This window comes from Vipera ursinii, assembly GCF_947247035.1.
Source record: "Vipera ursinii genome assembly, chromosome: 1".
Classification (NCBI taxonomy): Eukaryota; Metazoa; Chordata; class Lepidosauria; order Squamata; family Viperidae; genus Vipera; species Vipera ursinii.
The window spans coordinates 257,686,435-257,700,829 of record NC_139512.1 but is presented as its reverse complement, the minus strand read 5'-3'; the positions used below and the strand labels follow the sequence as shown (position 1 = coordinate 257,700,829).

At 40.0% G+C, this 14,395-nt stretch overlaps 1 protein-coding gene across 1 annotated transcript in view; it reads right to left on the bottom strand.

Moving 5' to 3' along the window:
• DCBLD1 (discoidin, CUB and LCCL domain containing 1) overlaps nucleotides 1-8,776 on the bottom strand; it is a 47,386-nt gene extending 38,610 nt beyond the window's left edge. The window contains exons 1-2 of the mRNA XM_083355515.1: nucleotides 8,498-8,776; nucleotides 63-275 (exon numbers count right to left, since the gene is read on the bottom strand). Of these exons, the coding sequence (XP_083211641.1) occupies nucleotides 63-275; nucleotides 8,498-8,573 (289 nt within the window). The 5' untranslated portion in view covers nucleotides 8,574-8,776. The remainder of the gene's footprint in view (nucleotides 1-62; nucleotides 276-8,497) is intronic.
• Between the last annotated feature and the right edge of the window lie 5,619 nt (nucleotides 8,777-14,395).

The following is a 14,395-nucleotide window of genomic DNA, read 5'->3' as shown; positions in this document are numbered from 1 at the left end:
TGACAACAGTACTGTGGAAATGCCTTCCAACAAATCAGTTGTACCATCACCTCTTTACATACCGTACACTGTTGTAGAATTGTAGATGATAAGGTAGTTAGATTCACATTTCTGGGATTCTATATCCAAGTCTCCAATTTTTAATATCAGTTGCTTTCCATGAGGTAGCTGAATTTTCTTTTCACAGAGAGTATGATTGGGATAAGTCCTAGGATAGTTTTTGGAGGTTAAAGTTCCACTGTCTTGGTAGATGACTACAGAACCACATCCATCACCTATTTGAAGAAAGATGAAAATAATAGGTATATTATCTGCTGCAATGCACCACACATTCAGCTCTTAAAATATCACTGCCCACTTACTATTCTCCTAGATTTGAACATCTGTTTTTCAAGTAGGTTCTCAATTATCTCTTAAAAACAAAGGGAGGTATGAATCAGTTCAGGGGTTATTAAACTTGCATGGAAAAAATGTTCTTTGTTGTCAAAAATAATAGTGAAAAAAATGTGCTTAGAACCAATTTACCCATTAGGCACAAGAGGCATAATACCCAGGGCCCATGAAAATCTCTTAATTGTTTTTTAATAAAAGAATAAAAATGTAGAAATTATTAATTTTAAGCCTTTTAATAAATATTAAATCATATGCTTTTTAGGCAAGAATGCAGGCAAGACACAACATTTGAGCATCAAACTAATGGTTTTATTTGTAACTTATAGGCATAGTGTTGACATAAAAATTTAGTAGTCCTAATGATATGCGATGTACATCACAACTAATCAGCAACAACTATTATTACAAAATATTATGTATTATACATTATTTACTATTCCCTACTTCTCTGTAAAAATACAAAGGAAATATTGAAAATCATATAAAATATATAACAAACAAAATATGCCACAGAAAATATGCTAACCTACAGTTAGAACAATGGCTTAATGCAGACATGTCAAACACAAGGCCCGGGGGCCAGATCCGGCCCACGAAGTGGTTTCATGTGGCCCGCGAAGCCATCCTGGAAACAGTGAGGGAATGGCCCCCACTGCCTTGGCCCTGGCCCAGAGACCCTCCTCCTGCCAGAGACCCTCAGATCTGTCCCACTCCTGCCCAGGCCCCCATACGCACCCTTGATGCGAACGATGTAGAGCTGGCCATGCCCACCCAGTAGGCCATACACACTCTAGCCACGCCCACCCAGTAGGCCATGCCCACCCAGACCATACCCACCTGGCCCCCTGAGGGCAACTGCAATGCTGATGCGGCCCTCAATGAAATTGAGTTTGACACCCCTGGCTTAATGTAATATTTTAACCCATCCCATGGCATTTCTTGACAAATCTCTTGGCGCAAAAGACCACAAAGCACAAAATAATGTATTATTTAAAGCAAATTAAAAACGGGTATAGAGCAAGGAACTATTGTATATAGAAAAATGTATGCCAGCAAGCATGACCCGTTATAGAAAGTCCGGTCTCCTGCACTGCATGTTCTTCACAGCTCAATCTATCAATGCTTTACGATAGATTTACAACATCTATTTTTATCAAAACTGCTATGTGACAGGGTGAGCTCCTGTCATTTGCTCCAGCTCCTGCCGACCTAGCAGTTTGAAAATGTGTCAATACGAGTAAATAGGTACCACTTCAGTGGGCACATGAAAGGGGACATGAAAGGAGCCATCAACTCCCAGGCAACGGTGCTGTCACCAGCTGATCCTTTCACCATGAAAGTGCTTCGGTGCTTCCCACATGGAAGTATAGGATCTATCTTTCTATCAAAGCTGATGGTCCTCATGAACACTTCAGAGTATTCTTGGAAAATAAAATGGTGGTGACTACAGTGTGGTGTTCTGTTTAATAATATGCCCGGAAGCCTAGAAAAAAAGACAAGTTACACTGAGATGCTAGAAAGCATCATGAGAAACTTGACAGAATGATGGGGAACAACCTTACCCATCTGTTGTCTATCCAACTCCTCAAAATTTCAAATATGTTTGGAAGATACGACCTAAAATGTTGCTATTCTGGGCAGAGGTAGTAATGGGAGAGAGCTTGCAAGTATTACCACTGCTATATACCTAGATATATGATCCATAGTTTGCTACTTTACATTAAGGGAAAATCAAGATTCCTCTGGCAAACAAGAAAAAATAGCCCCAGGTTTCAAATGCAGAGCTGCTGAAATATGTGAAAGCAGCCACACCTGATTAAAAGATAGGCAGAGTTGCTTTAAGGCCTGCTGGACAGACACATGCACGTCCCAAAGATATTCTCCTTGGTTCTGGTAGAAGTGTTTCCTAGCCAGGCACATCCACATCCAGAGCTTGGGAGAGCCTCAATGCAGTCATGCCTTCAAGCAGCTGCCACCAATTCCAGGTTTTTGAGAAAAGATCCATATGAGAACAGAGAATTTATTCACTGTTAAGGAATTCGTTGTGCAGAGGTCTCCTTGTGCTACCAAAGAGTTGCACAGACAAGGAATGGTACTGAGAGCAGTAAAAGTCACACAAGAATACACTGAGTTATAAAAACGAAAAGTATTTTACTTTGAGGTGGTGTAAGAACAAAAATGCACAGTCAAAAAATAAACAGTCCAGGTCATAAACAATAGCAACAGTCCAAGCTACAAAGTCTTCTTACCGGTCCAGAGGTCAATACACAGTTCAAGTTACAACAGTAGTAAACCAACAGCAGAGCAAAAACAGTAACAGTAGAGATCAGTGAATTCAGAGAGAGAGAGAAGCTACGTTCCTAGCTTCCTCTTATGGCCATGAGAACACTTACACACCCATTGGCCAATTAACAACTTAAAGACATAGCATTATGGTTAATATATTTTCAACCCAACATTGTAGGCTAACACCATATGCCTAACATTCACTAGATCTCATTTCTTCAACTGAAAACGTTTGAGTATCATTTAAATTGGACAGTGATCCCCCATATTCATATTATATTAAACTGATCAGTCTTTTGAATACTCTGATTTGTACAGGTACAATACCCACTTGTTAATGTCAAGGAATCTGTGTTTTGTCTTCTTCAATTAATGGAATGACAGAAAAGAAGATTTTCAGCATTTCATAGGAAGTGGGCGTAGTTTACTGAAGCTTGAATGCATCACTAGTTTTTCAGTTGAGAAGCAGGTTTGGCTTCCATATTAACTAAGCTAAAAGGAGTTAAATTCTCAAGCAGATTTCCGCCACCCAGAAAACAGCTCCAGTTTTCTTTCCTGAAAAAGAAATAGTAGGTCTCCAGGAATGGCATTGTTTCTGGCTTAACTCTTCTCTTTTGTTCCTTAGCTGGAACCTCTCTCCCATTTTCTTTTCACAGCACAGTTAAATAGAAGTAAACTTTCCTTGTCTGAATTTTATCCAACGCAGAAAGGGAAGGAATATCTGCCCAAACTAAGTAAGACCAGAGATTTCCAACAAGCACTTTTGCTTGCTTCCAAAATAATTATGAAACCACTGTTCTTACAATAACTGCTTACTGCGTTTCACAGGAAAGTGGTGGGAATTATTTGATGGAACAATGTTCTTGTGTATATTCTACAGTATACACAGCTGCCATAGAGTTAAATCTACTGTATTGAAACACATTTAATTTTAGGCAAATTGTTCATTCCACTTTGTGTTCCACATAGGTGTCATAACTTCTTAGGTGAAGTCATATTGAACCACAATTCTCTATTTCAGTTATAAAACAGATTAACATGCAAAAGAAAAGAGGAAAGACCTGCTTTCTTCTTCTAACTTGTTAAACCATGGTTTAGCACCCAGGCTACGGTTTAGCACACCAGGACTGTATATCCCAAACAATCCGATATCTGGAGGTAACAATCTCTATTTGATCAATGGTTGTATTCTTGCAGGAGTGGTCTCTTGATAGTCACATCCCATGGTAATATGGCTGGTTCTAAAGGACACATTGGATAAAAATTGGCATTCTCTGCTTGTCTGAAGTTCTCTTTTTTGTACCCAGCTGAATACTAAGGCTTTTGAAAAAAGGTTATTTGATTCATACAGCACAATTTGAAAAAACGAACACACATTGCAATAGGGCGTAGACATATATACCACTTCACAGTGCTTTACAGCCCTATCTAAACAGTTTACCAGGTCAGCATATTGTCCCCAACAATCTGGTCCTCATTTTACCGACCTCGAAAGGATGGAAGGCTGACTCAATCTTGAACCGGTCAGGATCAAACTCCTGGCTATGGGCAGCTAGCCTGCAATACTGCAGTCTAATCACTGTGCCACCGTGGCTCTTATGCCAAATTTTGGCTTGCTATCTTGTACAACAACTACAGTTTGCAAACAAAAGTTTATGGTTTAGCCACTTTAGCATATTAGACAAATCCAACTATATTTAATAAGTGATGGGTTAAACAAATTATGTCTTAGTGCAGGTATGTCAAACTTGCAACGTCACGTGACGTCGTGCGATGTATCGTGACTTTTTCCCCATTGCCGGCAATGGGGTGGGCGTTGTTTCGGTGTGATGCATCCGGCCTGCGGGCCGGCAGTTTGACATGCTTGTCTCAGTGCAATATGTGAACCCAATCATCACCTTATTAAGTTTTACAAGCTAAAATGTAATCTTTTCAGCTGTATCTCCAGTAAAGCAATGATAATGATATTTTTCTTAAATTTTATTTTTGGGATGCTACTCAAGATAATATGACACACTGCACCATTTTTACTTTTTCTAAAAGCATTCAGCCACAGTAAGACAGAAGAAGCTGAAGCAGTTTTTAATATATTTGAAATTCAAGAAGGATCACTTAAAGTTAAAATGTTAATTCTCACCCTGGTTGGATTCCTACAGTGGCTTGCCTTCTACTCCTTGTAAGAATAATATAAAAAAACAAGAATAATTTTCTAAATTACAGATAATTATGAAATAAACATAATTAGTATACTAATCAACCACTGTGCATTAAATCCTTGCTGACAAACCTTAGAAATAAATCATTCTGTATAACATATAACCTGTGGTAGTCCTCAACCTATGACCACAATTGAGCCCAAAATTTCTGTTCCTAAGTGAAACATTTGTTAATTGAGTTTGTCCGATTTTACGATGTTTCTTGCCAGAGTTATTAAGTGAATCACTACAGTTGTTAAGTTAGTCAAACTGTTAAGTAAATCTGGTTTCTCCACTGACTCTGCTTGTCAGAAGGTCGCAAAAGGGGACCACGTAACCACCCTGGGACGCTGCAACCATTAATTACCATGGGGATGCTACAATGGTCATAAGTGTAAAAACTGGTTATAAGTCACTTTTTTCAGTACTGTTAACTCTGAACAGTCAATTAACGGACTGTTGAAAGTCGAGGACTACCTGTATAACAGTGGAATAGTTCTGGGTCGACCATCTGCCGATTTTTTAAAAGAAGAGGTTGGACACCACCCCTCATGAATTTATTTTTCTGCACACTGAGGAGAATTTGACTTGATGATGCTCAGGGTCCCTGCCAACTCTTGAATTCTATGGTTTTATGTTCTTCTGTTTTACTGGCTAATAATTAACTCTCTTTGACTACTGTTTTACATAATATGCACAAACAATAAGAGAGAATCTTTGCTCATCAGCCTAATTCTCCATTTTAGTTCAAGCCACACATCAGGAAAAGGTTGGCAGTTATCTATTTTTAATACAAGGTATAATGTCACATTATCTGACTTACTCTTTATAACAATCCCGTATGATGGGCAGTTTTGTATTGTAATGCTGATGGGAAAGAAGCTGAGATACAAGCACTGATTTGCCTACAGTTACCTACTAATATAAGTTTGAAACAACTGATCTCTCAGCACTCATTCTTGGGCTTTTTAAAAGGTATAACAAATAAAATATTTTTTATTAATGCTTAGTTTTGCCCAAAGTGAAAAACAGGTCTAAGGTATAGCTGATCTTCAAGGGTTTTAAGAAACTGTATGTATTACTTCTTTACTGCACTAGATACAATCAGATACTTGCAATACTCAGTGACTAATGCACTTTGCAAAATTCTCCATTTAAATTGCAGGCTTCTTTATCAGAACTGTTGTCCTATTTCCTTAAACACACTTTTTCTCCTATCTCCTATTTTGTGTATTATCTTCTTGAGAATTCGGAACCTTACTATTCTCCACCACCACCTTTTGTTTTAGAAAACTACAGTTATAAATTCTAATGAATATGTTGACCAAACTATGGATTTTGTATTTTCCCCCTTTCCCCCTCAAAGTAGTTCCTTTTACAATCTTATAACTAGATAAACAGATAAACCTGTCATGAATTAACGGGGTCAAACAATATAAAGCACTCAAATCAACTAATACAGTATAACTCAAGGTTCTATTTGCAAAGCCATGTTTTCTAGCTTATTAGACAAACCAAAGTTCAAACGAAAGAATCTTCCCCCTTTTAAATTGCTGTAGAACAGTGATTCTCAACCTGTGGTCGGTCCACAGACTCCTGGAGGGGACACAATGTCATCAAAGAGGGTCCAGGAAAGCTTGAAGAAATGTTGTGATTTAAATCACAACGAGTTAAGCCTTGGGGGTCTGTCACCATGGTCCATGGCTACAAAAGGTATTTAAAGGGGGTCACGGGGAAGAAAAGATTGAGGACCACTGCTGTATTTGGCCATCCTCTGCGAGATCTACTCATATCTTTCAATATTTTTGTTTAACTACAGCAACTGGGTATTTTTAGTCTTCTTAATTAACAGAATACTGTATTAAGGCAGTCTTGTGGAAGTTTAAAACTTCAGAGGAAGTAAGAACCATACTGTATGTCAAAAAGTCAGCAATTTTAGAACACTGCATTTGCACAGTATAATTTTAAAGGAACCATTCGCATGTGGTAACATGTATTCACCCATTATCTATTTCTCAGTTACAACTGATTGTTCTGATAGCTGAAATTCCCACAAGGTTACAAATAGCAAAGTTCACCTGAACAAAATAAATACTGAAGGATTTATTCCTTAAAAAAGAAAGCAAATCAAGGGTACATCCTAGTACACAGTGGGGGGTTCTTTTTGAGACTATGCTGTAGAAAAACTAGTTTGAAGTTGAAAAGCAAGCAGCTAATAATTAAGAATATGACCACCCATTTGCTAATCATAAAGCATGTTGCTTAAAACAGGTCCACAATCACTCTGAGATTTAATTTTGCAGAGAAAACCTGAAAGGTATGCTAGAGGAATTAAAGCCACAAATTCCTAACACCTTAAAAAGATACATTTCACACACCATGCTTTTTAAAGGTTAAGTGTGATTTCTGGGATTTGCAGATGATTTTTTCCTCAGACAAGACCCAGCTTCTACAGGATAAAAAGGTGTTTGGTAACATGTACTTCAATTAACCAGTGTCAATATTATCAGTGTAATATTTCATTTCAACACAACATTTATCAAACCTTAGGTACACATGTTGGAGTGAGACCCATCAGAATCTTATCCCAGCATGGCCCACAGCCTTATTCAGGCATTCATAAATGTGAATGTGCTAACTCCATTCATTCCACTCACAGCTTTCTCCACATTGCTCGGGAAGAATGGAAAAGAAACTGTAAATGTGCAGGTCTCTTTTTGCAATCAGGTGGAATCTCTTACCCTTTCCGTGACCGTGCAGGTATTCCAAAAATTAGAAACTGAATCCTGATTCTGATTTTTCTACTCCATGTGAAAAGGTAGGAATTTATTAGGCAGGACAAGCCCACAGTTCTCAATATGGCTACCTCACTTCTGAGCAATACATGTGCCCATCTCTAATATACCAAGATACCCTGCAAACCAGATGATAGTAATGAAGGATTCAGATGTACATGCCAGAAGAACCCTCTATATCACATTGGAGAATCCAAGGCTCTTTAAAACAAACAAACAAACAAAAAAAACCCTCTACTTCCAGAATGCTTAAGGTCAAAGAGTGGATCGGGAAAGTTATCCATTTGCAAAATAGACACAACTCAGGTTTTTTGTTGTTGTTGTTGTTAACAATCGCTGAAATTGAAAGCAGGTAAAAAGAACTACTACAGGATAAAAACGACAGACAATATCGGAGTACCACAAGTCTTAACTCGGGCAGATTATTTCAATCAACAACTTCTAGCCTTTGGTTGCGCCTCGGATTCCAGGTTTTTAAAGAGAAGAAGAAGTCTGTTCAGCGTAACAAAAACAGCCCAGCCCGTTTTTTTAATGCCAACGTTTTTGAAGATGCACCGGGATAAAAGGCAAGCTTGAAGGTTTCGAACACCTCTAGAAACGAGCACTCTTACGACCTCCGGGTGGAAAAGAGCTTCGCTCGAAAGGGGAGAAAATCTGGCACGCAAAGAAAGGGCTCGTCCGCTCGGTCCAGAGAGAGTCAGCACGTGAGAACCGTGCCTCTCCGCGGGCGTCCATCCACCTCCAGGCTCTCACCCCCCCCTCCCCCCCCTCCTCGCTCCACTCAACCTTCCTACCCCAACGTGCAGCCTAGCAGGCAGGCCGACTCACCGAGCTTCGCCGGCGAGCTCCAGGATAACAAAGCGGGCAGCAGCAGGAGGACGCTCAGCTCCCGACTGCACCCCATCTAGTCCCCGGACCTGCTGGCCCCGCTCGCTTTGCTTCTCCCAGCCCTTTTCAAAACTTCCTCCCGCGCCCGGCTGGGGAAAAAAAAGCTTGATGCGCCGCAGCCGCCCTTTCTTTCTTCGAAGGACGCGACGTCCCCGAAGAGACGCCTCGTATCATCCCAAGCCAGACGAGCAGCGTCTCCCTCTGGCTACCAACCTCCCACCCGCGGGCAAAGGAAGCGAGGAAGGAAGAAAGCAAGAAGCACCGCTCTTCTGATTGGATCTCGGGAAGGGGCGGAGCCTAGGCTCCGGCCCCTCCCTCTGGGTCCTTGTGGGAAAAGGATCTGTTGTCTTCTCGTTCGCCGCGTGGCCGGTCGATCTCCCTTCGCGTCTGGTCGCTGTGCAGGTGACGTTATAAAGCAGGGGTCTTCAAACTTGGCCCTTTTATGACTTGTGGACTTCAACTCCCAGAATTCCTCAGCCAGCAAAGCTGGGAGTTGAAGTCCACAAGTCATAAAAGGGCCAAGTTTGAAGACCCCTGGTTTTTTTTATTGAAAAGTTTTAAAATACATTTTATCTTTAACAATCCCCCCTCCCCCTCCCCTACCTATCCCTCCCTACCCCTCCCCCCCTTTCCCCCCTCCCCCCCCCCCCCGACTTCCCAGAGCTAAGTACAGGGTATAAAAACAAAGAACAATCATAAATATCCATATGCTACCAACAATAAATTCTTAAATCTATCACTCTCTAGCTCATATAAGATAACTACAAACAATACTAATATTTCATATAGGAAAAAAAAGAAAATAGAAAGGAAGACTTATTCGAATGCTAAATGAAAGATCTTCATTTAGAACATCTTCAAGCAAAAGATAAAGTTTTGTCCGCAATTCTTTTTGTTGGGTATAATTACAGATGGTACTGTTGTGGACACTAAGTTGATGTTGAATTTAATTACAGCAGCAAGACTTTTAATAGGTCAGTATTGGAAGAAGGAGGAACTGCCGACTATAGAAGAATGGACTTTAAAGGTTTCTGACCTGGCAGAAATGGCAAAGATCTCGGCTTATTTGAAAGATCATTCGCAAGAACGCTATATTATGGAGTGGAAAAAATGGATTGAATATATCCAGAAGAAATATGGGACTAAGACCCCTGTTATAAAGCATTTGGCAGTGCGGGGGCGAGGGGGGGGAACCCGGCTTTTTCGGAAGAAAAAAATACGGTTGTTGCGGAGGAAAGCTGATCAAACCTTAGACTTTTAATAACAAGCTCGATTTCCAAAGCAGGAGTCCCTGGATTCTCCCTCGACCCCTATTCCCAGTGAAGAATACTGCGATTATTCCTGTATCCTCTCTCACCGAGACTCAGCCGCGGTGCGCTTGATATTACAGTACATTACCGTTACAGAACATACATGCGACACAGAAGTGTTTATCATCATTCCTATAAATTGCACCCTTTCCCCCTCTTAATTTTCCTCTTTAGCAAAATAAATAAATAAATTAGTACTTACTGTAGGCAAGTAGACAAATCTTAACATTTATAGTTTTAGGAAAAAGTAAGGTACAAAGTATGCACAAAGTAGGGTACAAAGATGCACAAAGTATTATGAGCATCAGCTGAGGAATAGACAATATTTACGGGAACACCTGCCGGCGTCAACTTCCCATCGTCCTGTGTGCTCCCACAGAGAGGGCCTCCTCAGGGTGCCGTCGGCCAGGGATTGCCGACTGGCGGCCCCCAGGGGGAGAGCATTCTCTGTGGGCGCGCCTGCCCTCTGGAACCAGCTCCCTGTTGAGCTCCGGATGGCTCCTGACCTTCGCTCTTCTCCGCGACCTGAAAACCTGGTTATTTGAGCTTGCCAGCCTGGACTGAGGGTTTGGGATTTTAAATTTTTAGAATGTGATTTACTTGTTGGGGCTAATTTAATTTAATTTATTTTTAACTTTGTATATTGTGTTTTAACTCCCCTGTACACCGCCCCGAGTCCTTCGGGAGAAGGACGGTATATAAATCCAATAAAATAAATAAATAAATAAACTGGAACCTCATACCTCTGTCTCAAGAATATGATTTCCGTTTAGTGGAAATCATCCTTGAATCCTCTGGGGAAGTCATGGAAAACTGAAGACAGCGCTACAAAAGCAGAAGCCACAGAGCCAGTGGGAAGACCTGTTCCTTGGAACATCTCCAGATAAGGAGATGTTGGAAAATTGCCCACATGTGCTTGGGTGACTGTTATGTGCAAGGAGACCCCAGACAGTGGTTTTCTGCAGGTTTGAGCACCTGGAGACAACAGGATCAGCCATCTTGCTCACATCATGGTTGAGTCTTTAAAAACACTTAAGTTCATAAACCTCATTTTCTAATCACTTCAGAAATTACTCATTAACTACTATTAGATAGCTTGAGACCAACAAGTCTGAAAACACCAGATGAGTCTGCCTTCAATCCTGTGTGAAAGAAATCTTCAGTCATAAGCTTAGGAATTTAAAGGAAACCAACAACAAAAAGGCAAATAAGATTTTGATCTTAGAAAGTTGTAAACAGGCTGTCAGATAAAAACTGGAATATTGAAACTTACAATAAGATTTTGTAATTAATTACAAAGAACAAACAGCTTATCATAGGAAATAGGTCCTGTTTAGATTTTTCCAAGGTCCAACAAAGATCTTATGATTTCAAAAACTTGGCAAATAGAGAGGACTAATTATTTTAGGCAGAAGAAAGACTTACAAACCTGCAAAATGTTGCAAAATGTTCTAACAATAAAAGTACCGAAGAAGACCTATGAAGAATGAAATCAGAAAATAGTAGCCACAATATCAACAGTGTCAGTAATGATGTTTACTTCTATGGATAGACTTCCCCAAAAGATGTTATTGAAGAAATGACAAATATCAAACAAATGTTGTCAAGGCAGAGATATGTATGAATATACAATTGACAGGCCAAAAACAATGACTTAGGAAAGGATGTTTAACAGGATCTACAAAGGAAATTAGCTGTGTCTTCAAAATTTTAAAGGAAAACACCAATGATAAATCAAAAGAGTAGCAAGAATGAAAAATTATAGGAACCCTCAAACTCTAAGGTAGAGGATCCAAGATTGAAGAAGAAACGTATCACCAGTAGGATGGAATCAAAAGAATCCAGGATTTTTAAACTTGTTTTTCATTGGCAAATCTAATTGACAGCATGTTACACTGCCATCTACTGGAAATAAATCTTAAATTCACTTCTCAGCAAGGAAGAAAACTTGGCTTCTGGAACATTTGCCAGATTTTTTATGTAGACATAACTTAGAGCCGAGGTCCCCAACCTGAGGTCTGCGGCCCACTACCAATCTGTGGCCTACTGGCCACCATGCTGTGGTACACATTGTCCAGAGCGCACAGGTGTGCACACACTCACCCCCGCTCATGCTAGTGCCACCGCTGCTATGCAAACGGGACGCTGTGCAGTGAAAATGGGGCGCCAACACTATGCAAATGGAAGCACACAGCACAAAATGGAGGAAAACCAAGCTGCGCATGGTGTGAAAACCAGGCAGTGCACAGCACGAAAACCCAGGCTGTGCATGAAAACCAGGTGCTTCACGGTGCGAAAATGGGGGAAAACCAGGCGGCATGCGGCACAAAAACTGGGTGGTGCTAGCTAGCACCACCCCGTTTGCGTTGTGTGTGCTCGCGGCCCCATTTGTGTGTTTGTGTGTATGCGCGCATGTGTGTAAATTGCTTCTCTTTCCCTCTGGTCCACCAACCAAGAAAGGTTGGAGACCTCTGACTTAAGAGAATTTGGATCAGCATCTCTATTAGCTCTTATGACCAACCCTGACATATTTACGTTAAGGTGAGGCCAGGCCTCCAACCATTTTGAAAGAGCAGAAATGTATGATGTCAACCTCAGCTTGCCCCAGACCTTCCTCTGACATTTTTGGCCTCACCACAACAGTAATGTGTTTTCCTCTTTGCTGATGCAAGGAAGGTCATCCAATCCACCTGTACATGCAATGCTTCATTTTCAAATTCTGATTTATCATATTTTATTTCCAGTACATTTTAAATCTATATTAAATATTTATCTTAATATGACAGCCATTGAAAACTAAATCCCTATGCAATTGTTCTCTTGATTTCATTTTAAGCCTCCCATTTTCCTCTTCTACTGTACAGGAAAACATATCACTGTATATTAGCCATTTGTCTTTGCGTGTTGTTACTTTTCTATAAAACACTTCTTGAGCTGGCCAATAAAGGTATTTTTGGGCATAGCCTGGTTTTATAGCTATTCCATATTTGTTATATGTCATTCCTGACATGATTTTTAAAATCTTCCTTTAACTTTATCCTACCATAAATAATTGTGCCACCCAAGCCTCAGATCATGATCTTATAATTCTAAGACCTATTAATTTCTTAACAAAAGCCATTCTTTCATCCAAATCAAACACCAGGCAGCAAAATACAATTTAAATCAGATAATCACAATTATCCACTTTCTTTTCCTGGCGAATCCTGTATTTATTTAACCTTTGGTTTCTTCCTCTGCTATATAAATCTAGATATATCTTTTTGCCACTGTTTCAGTTCTCAAAACAGGTAGTCTCTGAAATAAGAACAACATTCGAGGGAATACAGTCATTTCCACAGATATTCTTCCCAACAGAGATAATTGCAATTTTTCAGGAAAATTTTAAAGAGGCTAATTTTATGTTGCACCTTATGGTACTTTGCAGAACCCCATAGTATACTATACTTAGAGAATAATATTTGTCATACTGTGGAAAAAAATGTGTCTGTTTTTGTGACCAATGGAAAGAAGGGCACTCAGTGATTCTATGTACTGAATACTGTGTATTTTTTCTCTGCCTTAATGTGATACTATCATAAGGGATTGCCCTGAAGAAGAACTAAGCAGCTTGTAGAACAAAAGTGGATCATAACATTGCATTAGGGAGAAGTGGTCTCAGAAAAGACCAAGATGAGAAGAGGACAAGCAGAATTCCTCCTAAAAGTAATCATCTGAGGTGGCCAGGCTGATAAAATCTTTTGCAAAAAGTTCTCAGACATCTGGAAATTTGACACTGTTGATGCAGAAGGAGAGAGAACTCAGCATCTTAACATTTTACATGAACAGACATCCATTTGAGGTTAGATTTCCCTTTACTTTTCTATGAGGTCCTTGGTGCTCTCTGACTTTGGTGGTGTTTTTGCCCCAGCTCTGCACTGCCCCTGTCCCCTGTTATCATTTTATGCATGGTACAACGAATCATACCAATCCCTAGATGTCCAGAGTTGGCTTAGGAAATGTACAAGGGAATAGAATTGAAGGAGGAATTATGCTACAATGCCCAGATATAGGTGTTGTTCTATGAAACATCTGATAGAAACATCTGCAAATATAGTATCTGAGCATATGTACTTGTATGACATTCTGATTTGCCCAGTGATTCAAGGAATCCCACTAGTTTTGGACAATTATTCGTGCATTTCATAAATCAGCCCCAACCTATTTTAGTGGGGCTTGCATAGGAGAAATTTCTGCTGGGTGGAATCCTCTGAGGTCAGTTGGGGCAACTTACTTCTGAAATCTCTATTAATACCACCTTCTTCCAGGGCTGAATATGAAATCCTAGGAAATGAGACAAAGCTATGTCGTACTAGTTTATTCCAACCACAGGGTGTCACCATTATCCTACATATATGTAGGATACACATATACACACACACACACATACACACACACAGACAAAGAGAGAGAGAGAGAGAGAGAGAGAGAGTTTTCAAAGGAAATAAATATCAACTCATACAGAAATGAATATTTTCTTATTGAAATT